We start from the raw sequence: 21458 nt of genomic DNA on the forward strand, positions 1-21458 counted from the left end.
CCGAATTGTGACCAGAAGAATGAAGAAAGCCCTTCTGAAATGTGGTCAGTGAGAATGTCCCAAAAGAAAATAAAAGGCTGGACATATAGCTTAGAGAAAGGCAGACCTCTTAAGCAAGATATTTTTTGGTGAGACAAAGTAAAAGAAATCTCTTCTTTGCAAGAAGGGGAGAAAGGTGGAGAGTTGTATAAAATATTGAACAGACCGAACTAAAAGTGAAAATGAATCCATTACTTGCATATACATTCTTAGTTCACTTTTTGAATTAGCACACAGTGGGTCCAAGAACAGTCTACTGAGAAAATGTTTCTTTCAAGAACAGCTGATTCCTCCCAGGCACTTTCTGTTTTACCATCCTGACATCTAAGAAGGTTACACAGCCTATGCAGTGGTGCAACCTACTATAGACTAACACATTTCTTCAGCAAGTACAGTAATAACTAAATCCGAAAATAGGTGCCTTGAAGCTAATTAGAAGAGAAAGAATATGAAAACTGTTTTCATCATTCATCATCAGCTATGGGCTATAAATAGGGAACTACTGACCAGTGCCAGCTACCATCACAACCAAGAAATAAATCATCAGTCCAGAACAACTGCAATCATATTATTTGGGACTTCATAAACATCATTGTTCAACTGAAAAAGCTAATTTATTTCTGCAATTACGAAGATATGTGAAACACTAATTTTGGTAGCACCTAAAATGTGTTGCCAGAAGGTCATGAAATACATTTAGCCATCTGATTTCCTATGAGATATTTATGCATTTTTTTTCTGAGCAGGTTTATTATCAGAAAGACTTCATATAAATACCAAACTTCTGTAAGATTTTCTGAGATATAATTTAAATAGTTCCACATCAAGTCTGGAATGCCCTGCTTTCACATGTTTTATCTATGTCCATTACCCCTTAAAAAGGATACTCTTCATAAAAAGTATTCCATTCAAGATAGCTTCTGTGAAATATGTAAGTGAATTTAAATCAACTAGCAAGTAATATTATATTCTATTTACACAAAAGACTCTAGATCTAAAAGTCAATTGAAAATTCTTTCTGAATCATGCATTACCAACCAGGACTTGAAAACAGATCCATTAATTGACCATGGAATAGTAAATAGGGTTCCATTACTGAAAACTTCCATTTTTAAGCCAATGACTAAAATGTTCTGTATGTCCCTTAGGATCAAAATTCTACATCTCAGACAATAGTTCATCTCGAATCTACTTTCCACAGAGATGTAACTACTGTGTGATATGAACAAATGAGCTAAAAAGACCTGTGGAAGGATACCTACAAATATTCCCATTTACCTTGCCTCCAAAAAGAGGCAGTGACATCAATTCAATAATTCTTGTTCAGTTAAGTAGGAAAAGCTGCATTTTCACAAATGATTAATTATTTTTGTCATGAATAGAACAATTTAAATGGCATGTTTTTGACAATGTAAGCAGCTCTCCAATTTTAAAAGCTCATATTTCCCACAAGGAATTATGAGACAGCCAGAAACAGAAAGAGAGAAACAGAGATAAAAAAACCAAAGCCACTAGTTTTGAAAATTTAGGGCAAAATTCTTAAATCATGCCTGTTAATAAATGCTACCAGTTCAATAACATTTTAAAATAGTTTTATAGCAAACTAGATTACCTCCTATTATGAAAACCTTACAAGTGATTTTCTTCTGTAGTTGTCAAAAGATTTCAACATAACTACTTAGTGAAATATGCTGCAATGGAAAAGAAGCAACAGTATACCTGTAGAGCAGCCTCTTCAAGAATCTCAAGATCTTCTTCAAATTCATTACCTGCTGTAAAAATATAAACACGTTTTTCATAAAAATAATACTGACATTTATCTACTTATTATAGAATGTGAAATTCAATTCTGTTTAGTAAAGCCATTTATATTACAAAGTTTAAATTTGTAAGATGGGTAACACTGTTTATTCAGCAGTTCAAAGACTAATTCAATATTCCTTAATGAACAGTTAACATTTTCAAGTAACATAGCAAACATGCAATATTGTGTCATTCAGTGAACAAGCAAATAAACAATGTAATTTACATAAAACAAAAATTTGGTCCTTATCTTCTTATCTCCAAGACAGTATGTATGGCAAATCTTTGGATGTAACTAGATACTTTCAGAGAAAGATTTTGGGAGGGGAAGATGATTTCCAGGAAGCAGAATTTATGAACTATGCACAAGCTGCTCCCTTATATGTACTTGCCCTGATAATACTATTTGAAAATCTGGTAAACTCTACAAGGTTACGATTCTTTCTATAATATAAATCTCAAATATACTCTCTTATATAGTATTTGCTCCTCACAAACACAACTCAAAATTCTGATTCCACAGTGACCAGAGTTGCCAAACACAGTCTTTAACATAAAAGAAATGTAAAACAGGTAGTTACCATATTTCTACTCTCTCTCAAAAACATGTCAGGCAATTCTACTAGTAAGAAGAGAGAAAGAGAAATCTAAAGAATAAAGTCATAATGCATTTTTAAAAATTGAAAGAAATAAAAGTATATAAAAATTCTGCTCTCAGAAACAGCTAATACAGAGTTGAAACAATCAAATAAGTAACAATGTTAAATACATTGATCAATCACACTGTTGTTCAAGTCAGATCACAAACACAGAGCAGATCTCTCACTAGAACAAATACCTTAAAGTCTTAGAGAACTAGCAAGGAGAAAATGTGACCTTTTGAAGGTGGTAACTCAAGTAATATTTGGGTGCACTCTCACAGATGAAGTTTTCCTAATGCATGAAGGAATTGCAGTCCAGTGCATCTTCCTCCAGAGCAAAAAGGCTAATGTTTTCTTGAAGTCCTTTCAAATCACTTTTTTTTCCTAATGGCTCTAGAAGAACACTTGGACAAGTATTTGACTACATGTACACAGAATATACCCACCACAAAAATTAATAAAAAGCACGGAACTGCTTTGTGAAGGACAACCTCCTTCAAATCAATACACCAAGATGCAATCACTAAAATGATGTTAAAGATGAAAGGATCTACAAGGATGCCAGTAACAACTGATCTGAAGTCAATGCAGTCATTTTGGATATTTTTCTTGATAGAAAGTTTCCAGACAAGTCTTTTTTCACCCCCATCATGCCCTTTGTACAACCTTCCTAGACATATCTGGTGAAAATTTTCATCCACTTGTTTACTTCTTCCTTTCTTAAATTCTGCCTTGACATTCATCAAGTTTCTTATTGTCTTTTTTAAAATCTCTAAGTTTTAAGAGCACTTAGTTGGATCCAGAGGTCTAAAAATTCTCTGGGAAATGCATGAGGATTTACTTTACCTACCCTGGGGCAGCAAAGCATGAGATGATGAGTCCAGACTTAGACATTATAAGATATCTTTATAGGAAATGGAGGAGCTATAGGCCCCTGCTTTGGGTGATTCATTTCATTTTTTCTTACGTGTTCATTTTAGGATGAAATGACCCATCCTCTGAAGATGTCTATATTAACTTCAAAAGAGATAGAAAGAAGAAGGCTGGAGTTACTAGTTTAGACACAGATGCCTAACTTCTAAATGCTGAAGTTCAAGCATTGTAAGTGAAGCTGTTTATTCCTTTCTGGACTGAGTCTTTTGCTTAGGCTACTGTCTTTAGACTGTACACATCTACCCACACACAAGAAACCAGGGTAAAACTACAAAAATTATAAAATAAAGCCTGTAAAAGTTTGAAAAGTCTAATACAAAAGGCGTTCTTGTGTGTATGCATTACAAGACAGTCTTTTATATGATTACATAGGTTTTCACTTAAAGGACACTCCATCCTGTGAATAAAATGATATTGCACTACAGATAAGCAATGCCAGTAATATGTAATACACAGCATTCATCAGGACACCATTTCACTTCCAGCAAAAGTAGAAAAGAAATAATCTAGAATGTAGGATAAGTAGTCTCATACTAAGGCATTTAAATGCTGCTCTAGAAAACCAGATTTCATCTCTTTCCCTGCCACCGTTTCATGTGCCAGACATCAGGCAAAACACTTAAACTAAGCAAAACTACAAACAACTGAAAACAATCTTAAAAACACTGCACTGTGGCTTCCATCACAACAGGCAAACACTACTACTCCTGTGTACAATTGATCAGATTTGTTTATTCATAGGGTCCACTAGTCTTAGAGAGAAATACTATGTGCTCATGCCTTTTTGTCATTGTATTTGTAACACTATCAGCAATACTAACAGACTTCATTGAAGTGCTGGAGTAGTTGTTAGGTAAATGGTCAGATGCATCAATTATAATTACTTCTGTAATCAGGAAACCCTTTACAGTCAATGCATCCATCATTCCTCTGTTGCAGTTCACATACAACCTCTTTTTCAGGTTTGCTGAGGCTGCATAAGTAACTTAGCTGCATGTTTTTCATTTGAAATTCCTTCTGTCTGAAAGCAGATAAGCAAATCTATGTACCACCTACTTTCCTTTCTTGTTCTAAACATTCCCTTGCAAAATTAATTTAAAACAAAACAAAACAAAACCCTCTTTTGAGAGAAGAATGAAGTATTAGAAAACCTGGGAAATGAAAGTTAGAAGCACTTAAATTTCTGCTTCTTTTTTGCATAGAAAGAGAGAGCAACAAGGTAAGTGGGCACTAGGGATATCAACAAAACTGAGGAATTAATGTGGCTGTTGTTGGAAGGATAACAGAAGAGGGCACTCTATTTAAACTACAGAATTGCCTGTACTTTTGAGAAAGAAATACAGATTTACAAGTGCAACTGAGGTGCCTACTTACAACATAAAGAGATGTGCACATTCAAATACACAAGAAAAATACCAGGTTAAAAAAATTCAAATTAAGTTCTGTGGCAGTAACTGCACACTGATCAATGCCTTCCTGCTTCTTAATGTGCACCTTTCTCTTTCACCTTCACTGACAACATTTGAGCTCTTGTTTGCAATCCTAAATTAAAACCTAATTACACTAATGTTTAATGGTAGAAATCCTATTATACAGAATTTGGTTGTAAAAAGTTCTAATACAGTTTCCATATCCATTCATTTTTGCTAAACTCTCACTTTTCCTTGTATCTTAAACTGCATTTGGGTTACTGTAAACTTGTATTTGCTGCATCTGCTGTAAAAGAATGCCTTATTTTGGTAATTATAAAAAAAAAAAAAGCAGAAATATTTTAGGCTGTGAGGTCTAGAGATACAATGACAACTTTCAATATTAAAAATACAATTTTCCATTTTGCAATTCAACACTGCAGGTATTTTTCATTCAAAAGGTGTAGAGTGCAGGGAGAAAAAACAGTGAGAGAGAAGTACAAATGATACCTGCACATTTGTGAAGTACCACCAGGAAACTGTAGGATATAGCTTGTACACTGATACACTACCTGTGGATGGGGTGAGCAGGTTCAGATTTAAATGACCAGGTTTCCCTCCTCCCCATAGATGCAAGAAGGGAATAGTGTAAGCAGAAAACAATGCTGTTTTATCATTCCTGTTGACTAATTATGTTTTAAGAATCAATTTTACAGGATCATCTCTAAGTAAAAGCATCATTAAGACTGAAAGGCATTATTCATTCAGCAAACTTGAGTTAATGATGAAGTAATAAAACGTGTTCTTTGAGAAGGACTTACCAATCGGAAGTGCTAGATCTTTCTTCATCAAAGCTGCTGCACATGATCCTCCTAAATTGGCCAATTCTTTCTCCAGCTGAATAATACCCTTCAAATTTAAATAATTTTTTAAACAAAAATATTGTTTCAGAAAACACAACTGAATGAACAGGTTTCCCTGACACTACTTTATCCTAAGAGATATTAATGCTGTATTTCAGTTTAAAGTGTCTCATTAATATTCTCCTTGCCTTATATTCATGCTGTCATGTTTTGCTGTGACATGGACTAGAATACAAAAAATTTTAGAACAATTTCAACTAGGCAGGAGTATTATTAAGCAGGTTACCAGGCTTCTGGTAGCCTACTATTAGAGGAATATATTGTCTTTAGTCCATAATGTTAAAGAGAAAGGGAACTTCCTACTGCAAAAACTACTAATATATATTAAGATTGCAAGCAATACTTCTCCAAAGCTGAACATAAATGCCATGCAAGCTTACTTTTCCGTATTGTTTAAAGGTAATGCTGTTTAAAACTTTGTTTTCCTCCTCTCTCTAGCTGGAGAGACAAGGATGGGAAAAAGATCCCACATTTTCTCCATTATAAATCCTAGAAGAAGCTCTTAACAGTTTCTTCCCTCCAACTTTACCCTGGAAAGAAATTTTTCTTCCCATTGATTCTGCCCTTCTAGGGGAAGAGCAGAAGATTCCTCTCCATCTCCTGCTATGCTTGCCACTGAGAACACCTGACAGACAGTCTCCCACAGTATCTTTCAATCCTGCTCTCAGGAGAAAGGAACAGAGTTGCTTCTGTTCCATTTGCCTCAGGCCACACGCACACTTTTCAAGCACACGGAGGGAAGGAGGCTGGCTGCAGGGAATGGGAAGAGAGTAGTATTGCTACGGAGGCTGTAGCTACTTTCTAGCCACAAACAAATGTATTTGGTATGTGCAGGCAAGCACAGCCTCTTTAACTTTGCTCACAAAAAGATGTTGTTGTCAGTAATACCACTTTTAAGTTTTAAAGAAATCTGTGCAAGGTTCAGCACTTCCAAGGAACCTATGACAGATTACTCCCACAGAGGAGAAAGAAAAAGTGGAAGAGATGGAAAACATTCTTCTGATGGGTTTTTTAGATAGACCTTCAGAGACTGGCAATATATAATGTAAGGTCAAAATCCTTTTTGGGGAAAGAGCTTCAAATCAGTAACCCTAGATTTGCCTTGTATTCTCCAAGATTCCCAAGATTTGGAAATAATTCCAAAATGTATTTTAGACCCAACCCTCAATAAACTACATCTTTAGGAATCAAACTGCAAGTTCTGAAATAGCAAGCAACTAAAATAGGCAAAATGTGGGCCAGCATACCTGACAGTTCCCTGCTGTGTGGGCACCCCATAATTCAATACTGATAGTACCGCTAAGGTGACTGGTCTCCTTATGCAGAAGAAAAGGCAGCAGGTTTTGCATATATTTTGTAGTTTTTATAATGACCCTATAGAAAGCCTTCCTTTTCATTTATAAAAGCACAGATCTAAGTCAAATTTTGCAAAAATCTGACATTTACACCAAGTTTAACAGTTCAACTACACCTATATATTGACTTCCTGATGCCCTTGCTCACACTCAACAGCATCCTTCAGTTTTCCCAGACACTTTTGTACGAATGCCTGCCACTTAAGACACTACAGTTAGGTAAGGGTACCGGGAGGTTGCCCTTTAAAAGTGGAAAATCGGATGGGCAGAAATGAAGCACGCTGACCTGAACTGGGTCTTACTGATACTTTGTTCTTTTAAGCTAGAGTAAGCAGAGCTGTCACCAGAACATATACTCCTTTTTTGCCAGTGGTAACACTTCAGAAAATTGTCGCCACAAAGCTCTCAAAAGAATGAGAAACTTATGTGGTGTGTCCAATCACTTCATTTAAGGTCCTTTAAAGTTAAGCTGATACTCCAAAAATGGAGTATTGTAACTTTCCATAAAAGGAAAAGACTAAGACCATACCTGCAGATAGCACCGAAACTTTAAGGTGAACAAAGACCTTGTCTTAAACATGACTGAGAAGAACAGATAGTGCTGTTATATGACTTTTGTGGGGGCTTTAGTTCTGAGATGCAAGGTAGCTGAAACAGTATAACACTTCCTTTTCTATTTGCAGAATTTCTTTGCAGTCTAACTGCAGTACCACTCTGAGGATGAAATCTCTCAGTAAAAATGGCACACTTTAGCACTAAAAGATGAACATTGCTACTTCAGGTGGAGAATCTTCCCTTGTAGCTAAGAAAATAGTCTAATGAGAGACAAAAAGAAGGTATGTATTTGTCTGGTAGCTGACAAACGTGTAGATACAGTGCTAATAAATTTATTAGGGCCACTATTAGTTTAGATAACACAAACATTTTTCCTTATCATCTGCAACATCAGGAAAAAAAGAAAGATACAATTAAAAGTGTTTCATAAGAGGAAGCCTTTATTCCTCTGATCTCTGATGTTCATACTGTATTTATTGTTTCACCTCGACAAAGAAGTTTCACTAGGTTGATTCTTTCTAAGCAAAAGTTCTATGGACACTGGTTTTACCAGCCACTTCTGTGTTCCTGAGAACTCCTATTACTACCTGTCTATTACCACAGTAAAAAAAAAAAAATTAAAAAAAAAATTAATGGGATTTGCTTTATGACAGAACATATGCGTAGGCCAAGGTATACTGTTAATCAGTGCTATAGGTAACCGGACAGCCATTCCTTCTTTCCCACTCTTACTGACTTACTCTTATGGCCCCCACTCCCTCTGTAAAAGCACTGAAGTTCAGTTGATTATGTGAAGAACAGTGTAAAACAAATAATAGCTGGTGCAGCAAAAAAGATCAACTTTCAGTCACTTCTGCTTCCTGATCTGCCTTGTTGCCTGCTCATTAAAAAAATAGAATTAGCACAAGGAAAGAGTTCCCGCACAGGAACGCGGTTCTTGCCAGTAATATATATCTGCTTAAGCAGCTAACAACTGCATCTACCAAAAGCAATACAGCATTAACCAAATATTACCCAATATTAGACTAATTAGATTATCTACAATATTTGTAAATCTGATTTGCTCCAAGCCAATGAGATAATCATAGCTAATAATCTTATGAAATATCTTCTGATCCGTATCAAAAAATTATGAAATTTCACAGAATCTCATGCTTTGAAAACTTGAAGACATGATCAAGCCTGAGTAGATTTCATGAATGAGATAAATCTTTTGTGATAGCTGCAATGTAAACAAGATGCAAAACTTGTGGAGTTCACATGAGGCCATGGACCTAACACTCTCAAGACAAGGGACACTCTATCTTTTTTAAGTTATTACAAAGCACATTAGGTATTTGGTACTAAAATAGCTAAGATAAAACATTCTCCCAAGTACACGAAGAAAGTCTGTCATCACATAATTAGCAGTGACAGTGAAATATGAATCACTGAATCTGAAAGCACCAATCCTTTGGATTTAGTATAGAAGACTAGGTCAGAATTTTAGGAAATACCATATCCCATTGATGTAATAGATAAAACCATAATACTACATATTTGTAGACTGTCACAGTTTTTTATACATATACATCTATAAAAAAGAAGATTCTCCACAAACATACACTCAGATTTAAATATCCCAAATAGCGTCTGTAAAATAAATGTTTAAAAGTTGTATGAAAATCATTCAAAAAGATTTTGCTAATGTTATTTAGGCAGAAGTGGAAATAAAACTACTTTTACAAAAAAAGCTGGCCTTAGAGAAGGGAATTAAATAGGTGCCATTATAGCCATTTCACTTTTTCCGTACCTCATCAGATCCTGGACTAAATTCATATCCAATCGCATAACATTTGAAACCATAAAAACATGCCTTTTCATCTTTCACATAGTCTGATGCAGTCTCCAGAGAAAAAAGTGCTTCATTTCCTTATTGGAAGCAAAAGGATACATAAAATAAATAAATAGGAACTTTCAATATTTCTCCTATTTCATATGTTTCTACTACAAAAACATAAATGAAACCTAGGTTTCATATGTAACACAGAGAAGAAAATCTTGAGCAATACGCAAATCAGCACTCAGAAATGAAACCTAATATCAATGTGGTTCACTGATGTGCAACCAATGGCTCACTATAAACTTTTGCCAGCTTGGACTGAGACTTTTTCATGTTTGTTTTCTATGACGACTCAAAACTCCTGCAGTCAAATTTTCCATTTGCAGAAAAATCAGACTCATTATTTTTTTTCATTTTTCATTATTTTAATAATTCTTTTTTACTGGTCTTTTCATTCTTTTAATAACTCACATTACTGGAAAATATAGCAGTATATATCTATTACCTGGCAATACTAATACCATAGTGGGCCATCCTGAAGATCCAGAGAATTTTTTCAGTTCTATCCACGAATTAAGGTTTTCATGAACAGAACCATGCTTTGGTCCAAATCCTAGACTCTGTGCAATTCTGACAGGAATTAGTAAACGAAGAACATCCTCTGACTGAGCAGTGCCACACTGGGTGTCAAATTCTATTGTTATCCACCTGACACATTCAGGAAAAGTCACCTAAAACAAAGCAGTAGTCCAAAATCAATTATGTTTAAGTGCATTTTTATACATTTAATTGCACATTTTCTTTTTGTCTTTTCTTTTTAACATTTCAGGTTATGAAAGTGGTTCAATTTTTCAATTCTATACAGTTGTTTTGATATGTTTTTAATTAACATTAACCAAATTTTCAAGATTCATTCTTTGAAACTCAGATATATCTGAAATGCTTTGACCTTACCTAAATTATAGTCATGTAGTATAAGCTATGTTCAGATTAAGTGCTTGAGTTTATGATTCCATTTGTGATTGTTTTTATTTTTAAATACAGGAACATTAAACTAAACAACCACAGAATACTACTAACATTTAACTCTCAAATACCTCTTTGTATACAAACTTCAAAGTCAGATTCAATGTCTGCTTTGTGCAACCCTAGAAAACCCTAGTACAAAGCAGCTGAAGCACACTTGTGAATCTGGCCTGCAGTATGATAGCATGTAGCTACAGAATTTCAAAAGCAGCAATGACTGAGACTCACACTTCACATAGGCTCTGCAAACTTTTACAAAGATAATAAGCATCATCACTTCAGGAAGCTTCCATGATAACTACATTTTCTGCAGTAGATATCTTGTTTTCTCAGCTCAAGCATAGTAACGACTAACAATTGCCAGCTCTCACTCAATTCTAGATTTGCAACCTTTGTATTTACAGTTTTGGTATTGATGTCACTAAAGAACTCACTAGGGATTTATCTCAGGCATGTAATTTACACCTGAGCCCTTAACTCAGGTAGACAAAACCAGCCTTTCTTCACTGACCTTCAGGAAAATAGAATTTTATTTTAATAGAGCCAGTCAATCCCACTCAAAGTGACTTAGGATAGTTAGAGAGGACTTCAGAGTCTTGTGCAATCCCAAATCATGGTCCAAGTTACAGTCATTCATGAAGAATTTAAACAGGCAGAGTCACTACACTATACTACAGTATAATGCACAGTATTTTGACTGAAATTGATGTTACGAATTGATGATGTTACGAAGCATCATTTTAGCATTAGGTAAGAATGTCTGAGATATGATTAGGTAACGTCTACATAAAGACATCAAACTTCTAAATTCAGAAACAGGAATTTAGAAAGAGCTTACATGCAAGACATTTCAATCAAAACTGCATTACTTGTCTATTTAGCTTTGGGACTCCATGTATACACTCTTTGCTTATTTTGTTTCCTAGCAAGAAATAATTTGTTTTTAAAAATTAAATCTTAGGTAAGTTTGAGAAGAGTGCATAAATCATCTACATGTTTAATGAAGAAATTACTAGTACAGAATTGTAAGTATTAAGAATGGTATACAAAATACTGATCTAGATTAAAATTTGACAATATACTGTTTACCAACATGTGCTTTATTACCGGTTGGTAAATGGTAATTTCAAGCCTCACATATACACACATACAGTGAAAGAGAAATACATGCAAAATCTGTACAGTTAGAGCAGAGAATCTGTGCACAACAGAGTAGTAAAATCTAACACTGAGCAAATTTAGGTGCTTAAATTAGATACCAACATTAGGGGTCTAAACCTACAGGCTCCTTCTATACTTACTGGAGAAGCACAGGTTTCCGCAGAGAGCAATGCAATATATATATGCAATATAGGAAATGCAGGAAACCCAGTCTCCTAAATCAGACAATATAAGTACCCATGGCAGCAATTTTTCAGCAAGTCCATTTTCACAAAACAAAAACCACATGTCCAAAGAATTTAAGAAATTGCATGCAAACTTAGATGTGGCGCTTACCTTATAGTGTGTAACACAGGCTGGTTTATAGGGATGCTCACTCTCTACAACGGCATAGTGATTAGAGGTAGTACAAGCTGAAAGCCCTTGTTCTGGCTGGTTTCCTGTGGTGCTGTCTGTAGACTGATTTGGGTTAAAAGCTGGAGGGGCATATTTCTGATTCAAAATTGCCACAGAAGGAAGTAACTGTTGTACTAGGCCAAAAACTTCAACAGCAACCTGTATCATGACACAATATACAAAAAAGTATTACTTAAGACCGGGTAAAAACAATACTCACAAATCTACATCCCTCTACAATGCTTGTTTTGGATATTCTCAGAATATCACTTTCATAAAATTCATTCAGCCATATTTTCCAATTCTACATCTATTCAATCCTTGCAGAAAAAGCATCACTACATTCATCTCAGCCAAATACCCACCTTAGAGACTTAACAAAAAATGAAACAAGAATCTGAGTTTGCAACTGTGAGTTCATTAAAACACCATATAAACAACTAAAAAGCCATTAACATTAACAAACAATAGCTATGAAAGTCAAATACTGTATTGAAGGCATACAGTCAGTGATTATCCAATTATACTGTTTTATAAAAATATTAATATTGTTATTTTTCAAATATTCAACTTTCTTAATGCATGTAGTGTCCCTACACTGTACAAAGTATCTGTACTGTAGATATACTGTCTCTGTAATTTTTATCACATTCTCAAAGGAGAGGAGCACTTGTGAAGCAAAACACTTGGCTACAGAACTAAAATTCATCATGGTAGCAAAGTAACTAACACTTGAAACTGTTTTTAATATAATGAATCCACTAGATTTTAAGGTGCCAGTCCTCCTTCCTCCCCCCTTAAAGAGAAGTTATAATTCAGAGAGTTTATAGTAATGGAAGAGAGTTTATAGTTCATAAAAAAGCAATAAAAGATAATAGTGTCTATCAACTAAGGATTAGGAACATTTGTAAATCTATTCACAGATTTAAGACCGTGACTTAAGACTGTTAAGGATCCCTATGTTATAATGCATATTAATTTGACTGAAATCAATGTTAGGTATTTTTACAAAGCATCATTTTAGAGATGTTCCAAAGACTGTTCCAGGTCAGACACATGCAAGTATGCTCTGCCACTGAAAAGTGAGGGCATTTTTATTTATATTTTGACATCTTCCCATCTCTAAGTTTGACAGACATAATTTTCGTTTAGTGAGCGGCTACCACTGCTTTGGATGTTCATTCTATAAACAGAAATTACATAATATAAAGGACATCTTACCCCACTGATAATAGGCAATAAATAACTAATAAATCCAGACCCCTCTAAATTTTTGGGCTCTTTCTGCTGTCAAAGCTATTCTTCTTCCCCTCTGCTTCCATAAGGTATCTTTTTCACAATGTCTTCAAGGTAAGTAAAAAAAAAAAAAAAAAAAAAAAAAACAAATCATGACTTTACATGTTTTTAAAATTTTTGACTCTTGGAAAATTCATACTGAGTCCAGCGGTCAAATATAAATCACTAATTCATAAAAGCATAAACACACTCACATTTTCATAGTTTCAGACTAAACCTTTTCCTTATAAAATATTCTTAAATTTCTTCAGTAATTTCTATTGAGGAGCATACCTTGGGAATAGCTGCTGCAACTGGTCCTATGTAGGCTATTATGAGGGGAAGCAGCATTGAAAACAGACTGGAAGAGCTGAGCAGTTCTGGAATGTCTTCAGCTAAATGAAGATAATTATAACACCAGTATTATAATATTCCTTATAATAAATGCATCATGGTTCTGAATAAAACTTATTTTTCTGGTGTGCTTTTTATGAGTTATACTTGCAGTTTTTACTTTAAATTACTTTCATTGTATAGGCATAGTGGTTCAAAATCAAACTATAAACCTGCAAAGTTTACCTGAGATAAATGTGTCATTATATACAACACTATGGTAAAAAACTTTTGCCTCTTATAGCATAATTTCATTGCATTCTCCATTCTGTGATATGGTATGAACCCATACCCACCCCCCCCAATCAATTTCTATAGCACTATGCAATATTCTAGACTCCTTTAATTTTTACTAGGATGACAGAAGATGGTAGCTTAAAATCATTCAGTTTTAAGGCTGATGTCTAAATTTTTCAAAACTAGATGTTTAAGTGCTTATAAATGCAATACCTTCACCAGTTTTCCTAATTACTACCACTGCACAAAATATTCAGTAAGATTTGGAACTGATCCATCAGCACATCTTCTGGCTTACAGAATCTTACCAGCTTTTATATGATGCTTGCTAAATTGAAGAGCAGGTTTAGACGAGATATCTATCTATGATATCTCAAGTGCAACTCAGTGATATAGGATGTTGCTCACAGTTTGATAACTACAGCTATGACAGGTTAGGAAAATATTCTTTGGAAGGCAGAAGAGAGTATTATTACAACTGTTAAAACACTGATATCCTACTTTTAACTCCTGCTATCAAAGAAAGAAACTAAGTTTCAATTTTGAAAAGCCTTACCATCTACAGCAAGAGCCCTGTGCAGCAGGTCTTTGGCTGCCCGTACAACAGCACTCACAACAGAAAGAGCTCTGCTACAATTTTTATCTTCTTCATTAGCTTTACTCAAAAGCTGTGATTGTAGATCTCCATCATACTCGCTCCTGGATGGTAGATTAAGTTAAAGTAAGTTCACAAAGTACAAAATTAACTTAAAAAACATGACTGATTGTTTTTTAGCATGGAATGTTAAAACAATTTATTTATGATAAAACAGCAAAGGGAACAATTTAAAGCAACCACAGAGGATATCTTCGAGGCAATACCTCAGGGCTAGTCCTTTGCAATCATTTTATTTTTATTTGGACAGAAAATATGCAAAACATTTCTGAAGTATTTATTTTGGCTAGAACTGCATGCAACCAAATGAAATGTACAGCAAAGATGCTTATCCTCCTCTGTCTATGAATTAAATTAACCATTCTTACAAATCCTTAGATATCTAGGGATTTGTTTCTCTAATATTATAGTATCCCTCTTTGGAGAGAGGATTTGATTGCTGCCTGTCTCATTTTAGAACTTCTTCACATAAAGAAAAGTTTCTCTCAGTTTCTTGGATTTGGACATGAGGTAAGAGAGCTATAACAGCATTCAAAAAGAACAGAATCTCAAGCCAACCCTGTGCTGAAATATCAAGTACCAGAGGTACACAACGTATTTTGATGAAACCTAGTAATTATGTTTCCCAGAGGAAAAGGCTATGAAACCTGCCAGTTCATCTAGCTGCAACATAGCCCTAATCTTTGTTATCCTAGGTAACAGAGATTATAAATAGTTCTTTAGCATGGCTTGAATGATGGTTTAGCAAGACTGTTTAGCATCAGCAACTGATGAAGCAGAACATGTTTTTCTAGAACTTTCTAGAGTTTATCTAACAAATCCAGAAACCGTCCTTGTCCATAAGTCGAGTCACAATTATTGCTACTTAGATTTTGGGAAGAGATGAAACACACCTGAGACACTATGCTACTGTGAAAGAAAACTGAGAGAAAGTTTAGAAACTGCAGTCACCCTTGGGTACAAATCCTGCAATTGCCATGCAAGGCTAGAAGTACTTTCCAAACCATCATTTAATGCGCTGCCCTGCAGTTTCTAAGATAACACTTTTTCTTTTCTCCATAACACTGACATTTCAATAGGAGAAACTGATGGGACAATTCGTGCAAAAAATTTTTTTGTCACTGTGTGCTAGAATTAACTTTGCTGTCAGGCTCAAGCCTTTTTAATTTAAATTTATTAGTCACTGAGACTGGGCTCAACAGTACAGTTCTAACAAATCCTTCCAGTGCATTTCTCTCCTAATCAGAAGCATGTTAACACACTTCCTTTGGCATGGCCTTTCTTGGCATTTGTACCGGCAACAACTGTCAGATCAACTCTGCTTGTATTTGAACATCCTTCAAAGAAAAGGAAATGTGACTTTTACAAGCTCTGTTCTATAATAGCTGACTGTTGATCAACCTACTGTTGATTACTGACAAGTTGAATCTTTGCCTCAGTCAAAGTACAGCAAATCTAATGTTTTAAAAACAGTTTAGAACTATCCTATATCTTCCAATATACTATTACTACACTTTTACTGGCAACTTTATTTCTTCATATTTTAGCACATTCAAAGCTTTGTTAAGAGCAACACCTTCTTGTGGCAACTGTTAGTCCAAAATACATCATTTTGTTGTAGCATTGCTTATTTTACACTCTTCTCTTTAATGTGACAACATAAACCTGGAGTAGGTACATTTCCCACATAACTAGGAATCAAAATAAATTATTATTCCATGCTTTTATTCCTTGGACCTACTGATGACGAGCTATTTACTACAGAAACTGATATTTGCTTAAAGGTGTGTAACATTTCTTTGCTGAACAGATAATGACAGTAAACCATACATTCAGATGTTACCACATTTTGAAAATCAGGTCTTCATGCATCTGAAGGTAAGCACCACAAAAAATGAAAAAGACACTTTCTACAGAAACGTTAGCTTAAGTGAATTCCCTACTATACCTTGGAAGGCCAAAATAAAGCCTTCCTGGAGGACATTTGACACTTCAGTTGATTTTCTTCTTGCAGGTGCAATTTCTCTTTTTATACCTTGAAACTTTGCAGTACAGAGGAGGCAGTTCCTATATATATATGGACCTTAATTGACTACCTGATGCCATCCTTTCAGGTGATTGAGGAAGAAATTGAATGAAATCAGAGAGAAAAATCATTCCAGTGACTAGTCTCAGTGAGGAAAATCCTTTCCTCCCCTCCCTCAAAAATCTCTTATGTCGTAGGAAAAACAAAGATTGAAGTAATGCATCTAACCAGTCCCCCATATTACAGCTTTAAAAGCAGAAATGATAATGGACATAGCAAGAGAGGTCAACTATCAGAATATTTGCCAAATCAAAAAAAAGAGAATCGAAACAAGACTGAAAGAGGCAGAGGACAACTGGTGCCCCCAAAATTGTCTTCACTAAAAGACCTAAGACTGAAACTACACGGGAAGAACATGATACTGCTGTTAAAGAATCTCTCTCCTTACACACACTCCAGACATATTTATTTCTGTTACGTCTCAAAAACAGATGTGCTACAACATTACAATGGTTTTATTCACTCTTCCTGCAAATGGATCAGAACAACACACAAACCTGTAATAAAGAATCTGTGGAATCTGTCCTCGTGTTTGATTTGTGCCATTACTGCTCAGACTACATGTACTAAATGTAAATGTTACACCATCTGGACACTGAACTGTAGTCATTCCTCCGTCTCCATTGGCAGTACGGCTTCCGTAATTCCTCAACCGAACTGTGTATTTCACATTTTCCTTAAAAAGGAAAGCCAAAAATAATACACAGAATAAAACAAACACACAAGTTAGGCTTCACAGTATTATGAAAGTAACTATTATGTTACATGAGTACTGGAAAGTGTGAAAAGTGCTCCAAAGCACTCAAAAATGAAATTAACTGAAAAAGATCTGGCATTTAACAAAAGTCAAAGTTATTGCTTAAAGCTGCTCCCAAGCTATGGAGCATAATTTATGTAAAATATTACCCATTACTTGAAAAGTGACCAGATATCCAAGAAAATTAGCTACCAAATAGCACTTTACAATTTTGCACATTTGAGAATACTTAAATTACTAAGCAAGTTATAATATATTCTATGTTATTATAAAAATTAAGATTTAATTTCTTTTTCCTGACAAGATTTGCACTTTTCAGGTACAGGCTGACACTGAGAATTTATAAACCAAATGTTTTAAGATTAATTTTTTAAATGTGTACAGAGAAAACAATTAATCTCTAACATTCTAAATTTTGGTATCTTCAGAAGTCATACGAAAACTACGGCCATGCGTACTTCCTTTATTTACCTTCAGTGGCACAACTTTGTCAAGTCTGATTTCAGCTATGTCACTGGGAGAATCATCTGTGGTGTAAGTTCCTTTAACCAACTCTAAAGATGTCCATCTATGAGAATGAGTCGAGTCTCCAGTGTGATCACTCTGATTCAAGGAAACAAAGCCATTTTAATAGGTTTATAATGTAAATAAAAGACACATTCATGCAATTGTTTTATATTTTCTTGCATAAACTGTGATACACAGCATTACAAGTAAAACAAAACCGAAAAACCTGTTCAGAATCAACAGCTAAGCCTTTCTGTTAGAAAGGAAATTCTTGAACAGATAGATGAATTTCCCATAGCAGCACATGCTTGCCCTTTGCAACAGGTCAGAAAAGTCATTTAAAGTGAGCAACTGGGTGTAACAGAACAGAGGTGTCTCTTCATCACACACTCACTTTAACAGCACACGAAACAGCTGTAGCTACAGCCTAACCGCTAATAGGCTGGTAGGCTATCCCTTTCCCCAATATTTGGTTTCAAATGTTTTAAATTTGTCTGCTTTATTTCTTATTTCTTATTCTTTACATCTTATTTTCCTTAATATTATGCAGAGAGATAACTGACGCTAATTTACGCTTAGCTTCAGGAAGCAAAAAGCCCACTATAATTAAAATATTATTTGTAATGAAGTAAGATTGAAAGGCCATAACAATGATAAAGAATCCACTGGACAAGGCATGTAGCTTGCAATTCCACAAAAAAACACCCCCCAAAACAAATCAAAAAACCCTTAATGTACTGTTGTACTGGTAGTCTAGACTGTATAACAATACATATTATATTGTAAAATATATTATGAAAAACTCTGAGGTTACTTTTGTTCAAACTTTTTTCAGATTCAGTACTTACATCATCAACTAATACTTCCAACTCATACTCATGAATTCCTCCTCCACCATAAACAGAAAATCCTACTACAACTATGCCAGGTTTGTCCACAGAGAAACATATTGCATCAGGGGATCCATTCCCAGTATTCCAGCTTCTTCCCTGACTTGTTTTAGTGAATCGATTTGGTGTGGATTTGACAGAATGGAGAGAGTTTAGTCCATCGACCTGTAGAAAGTCAAATACAAGCAACAATGGATTAACTGCTAAACATCAGGCAGCTTTAACAAAGCTAAGTTCATTAAACTGCCAGATTTTTAACACAGTAAATTAAAAAAATTGACTATTAAAATATAAAAGATGCCACCATTAGGACTTCTGTCCAACTTCAGCTAAAAAGAAATACAATTTCATATAATTCCTAAATGTTCAAATATTTAAATATATATTTAATAGGATGAATCAGCACAGCTGATAGCTTAACCATGCTTCAAGAAGAAGAGTTAGATACATCTGCCTTAGGTAAAAACCAAGATCAGGAGAGGAAAAATACGTTAGAAAAACATCTTTAATTGAGAGATTATCATAAACTGGGTTCTTTCTGTCAAAAAATCTGCTGACAGTACACACACAGTGATGTGCCTTTAATAGAATTAACATACTTTCCTATCATTCAAAGACATTACAACCTCATAAAAGGGAAATTCTTAAAACCTAGAGTTTCATGATTACACACAGTAGCTGAACCCAACACGACTCTCAATTTTCTAATAGAAAGCAGATAAACAAGTAAAAGTCTAATGAAGTCTCATGAATTATGTGTTAAGTTTACATATATATAGATAGATAATGTATGTATTCATGTACATATATATGTTTGTATATTTATATATAAAGATGGGGAGCCACACAATGCACAAACAAAATACATTACAAATTCTGACCCATAATCAAAAAATGATAGGAATAGAGCATACAAGGCACCCATGATGCCATCACAGGCACATAGATGCTCAGAAACGTGGCACTGCCTCCAATGAGCAGCAAAAGAATATATTTCAAGTGTATACATGCCTAGACATATGTGCAAAAAGAAAAATACTCAAAAAAGAAATACAGTCATTTTGGAAACAATTTACAATATCCTTCAGCCACAATGAAGTAGTTAATTTTTGGCAGTATTTCCCTACTGCAGTGATCACTTGCTTTTAGGACTATGCCAGACATCTGAAAGTTACTGAGACTAGAAACAGCATTTGTGAAAGATCTGCACACCTGTATAACTGTAGTCACAGCATATATCACATTAATAACATACATGCCCTAAAAGATTTCTATTAAGAATGATGTTTACAGAAACTTTACCTCAGATCCTAATGCAGATGCTGTAAGCTCACTCACAATACTAGCAAGTAACCCACAGGTATTAGAAACCAGGTGTGAAGAGAAAAGTTCATTTTCTCGTCTAAGGCTGTTCCGGACTGGTAAAACAACAATGACCAGCATCTTTTCCAGGACTTCCCGAAAGCTTGTCATCCCTGAAACATTTTCTTCGCTCTGTAATATGAAAATAAAAATGAAAAATAAAGACAACTTGCTCTGCACCTATTATAAACATTAGGTAATCGAAGAATCAAGGAAACAATAGGCAACAACAGAAGACAACAACTCTAAAATATACTTCTACCAATTTAGAATTCAAAAATATTTAAGAAACATTTTTGCTCAAACATTCTCTACACAAGAAATAATTGGAAATTTTCAGACTGAAAGATAAAAGTTTGATAAAATTGTAGGTTTTTGAAACAAGCCCTTCAGAAAGGGAACATTTGGGTAAATTCAGATACAAATTTAAAATGCTAAAATCATAATTTACCTGTTTATGTTTTATTGCAAAATAAAACACATCATCACATTTTTAGAATATTATCCTAACCTGACTAAGTTTTTCCATGTGTGCAACCAAAAGAGGAAAACGATGGGCCAGAGCAGAGTCATTTTCAGTGCTGACTTGTTTGACCATTGATCGCAGCAGCGCCTCTCCATCATAAGCAATTGGAAAGATAGAGGTCAGTTTTACTGAAGTATGGCAGAGAGCTGACATAACAGCTGCAAGAAGCCGGCTACTGGACGTCTTGAAGTTTGCTTCCTGGATGTCCTAAAAACATAAAAATAAATGAATAGAAGGGCAATGCCCCATTCATCAAAAACTCATCCAGAAAATTACATTACAAATAGGTAGCAGCAGTCTGAAAGTTGGTTATGTTTTAAAATGTTATCACTTTTTGTATATTTTAGTTTAGGCATTAATGGTACACTTCACTTTAATACCTGAATATCTTAAAATATTTAATGTCTGAATTTTCACAGAACCCTGGGATGCAGCAGAGATGCTATCATTCTGTTTAAGTCTTGTGTTCACAGCAGAACTGAGAACTGAATGTACACCAGAATCGTAAACACTAAGGTAGCTATTCTCTTCCATTTTCCTAGCAGCTTTCAGACTATTTCAGAACAACAGACACAGAACTGAAAAAATAAAAATCTTGCTGTAATTCTTGTAGCATTGCGAATGAAAAACAACTTCTGAAAGAAACTTTCCAGTTTTATAGTAATCATAAAATAATTTAAACAAGTAATTCCATACAATGTTAGCTC

At 34.7% G+C, this 21458-nt stretch overlaps 1 protein-coding gene across 18 annotated transcripts in view; it reads right to left on the bottom strand.

Annotated features, from left to right (window-relative positions):
- Positions 1-21458, bottom strand: part of MYCBP2 (MYC binding protein 2) — a 218533-nt gene that overhangs the window by 92651 nt on the left and 104424 nt on the right. For all 18 annotated transcript variants that reach the window (XM_067293019.1, XM_067292987.1, XM_067293046.1 and 15 more), the window contains 12 exons: positions 20737-20958; positions 20166-20357; positions 18822-19028; positions 17938-18069; positions 17207-17385; positions 14525-14667; positions 13633-13733; positions 12004-12222; positions 9986-10211; positions 9451-9569; positions 5647-5734; positions 1759-1811 (listed from right to left, as the gene is read on the bottom strand). In XM_067293019.1, coding sequence (XP_067149120.1) covers positions 1759-1811; positions 5647-5734; positions 9451-9569; positions 9986-10211; positions 12004-12222; positions 13633-13733; positions 14525-14667; positions 17207-17385; positions 17938-18069; positions 18822-19028; positions 20166-20357; positions 20737-20958 — 1881 coding nt within the window. The remainder of the gene's footprint in view (positions 1-1758; positions 1812-5646; positions 5735-9450; positions 9570-9985; positions 10212-12003; positions 12223-13632; positions 13734-14524; positions 14668-17206; positions 17386-17937; positions 18070-18821; positions 19029-20165; positions 20358-20736; positions 20959-21458) is intronic.

The sequence above is a fragment of the Apteryx mantelli genome, chromosome 1 (genome assembly GCF_036417845.1).
Source record: "Apteryx mantelli isolate bAptMan1 chromosome 1, bAptMan1.hap1, whole genome shotgun sequence".
Classification (NCBI taxonomy): domain Eukaryota; kingdom Metazoa; phylum Chordata; class Aves; order Apterygiformes; family Apterygidae; genus Apteryx; species Apteryx mantelli.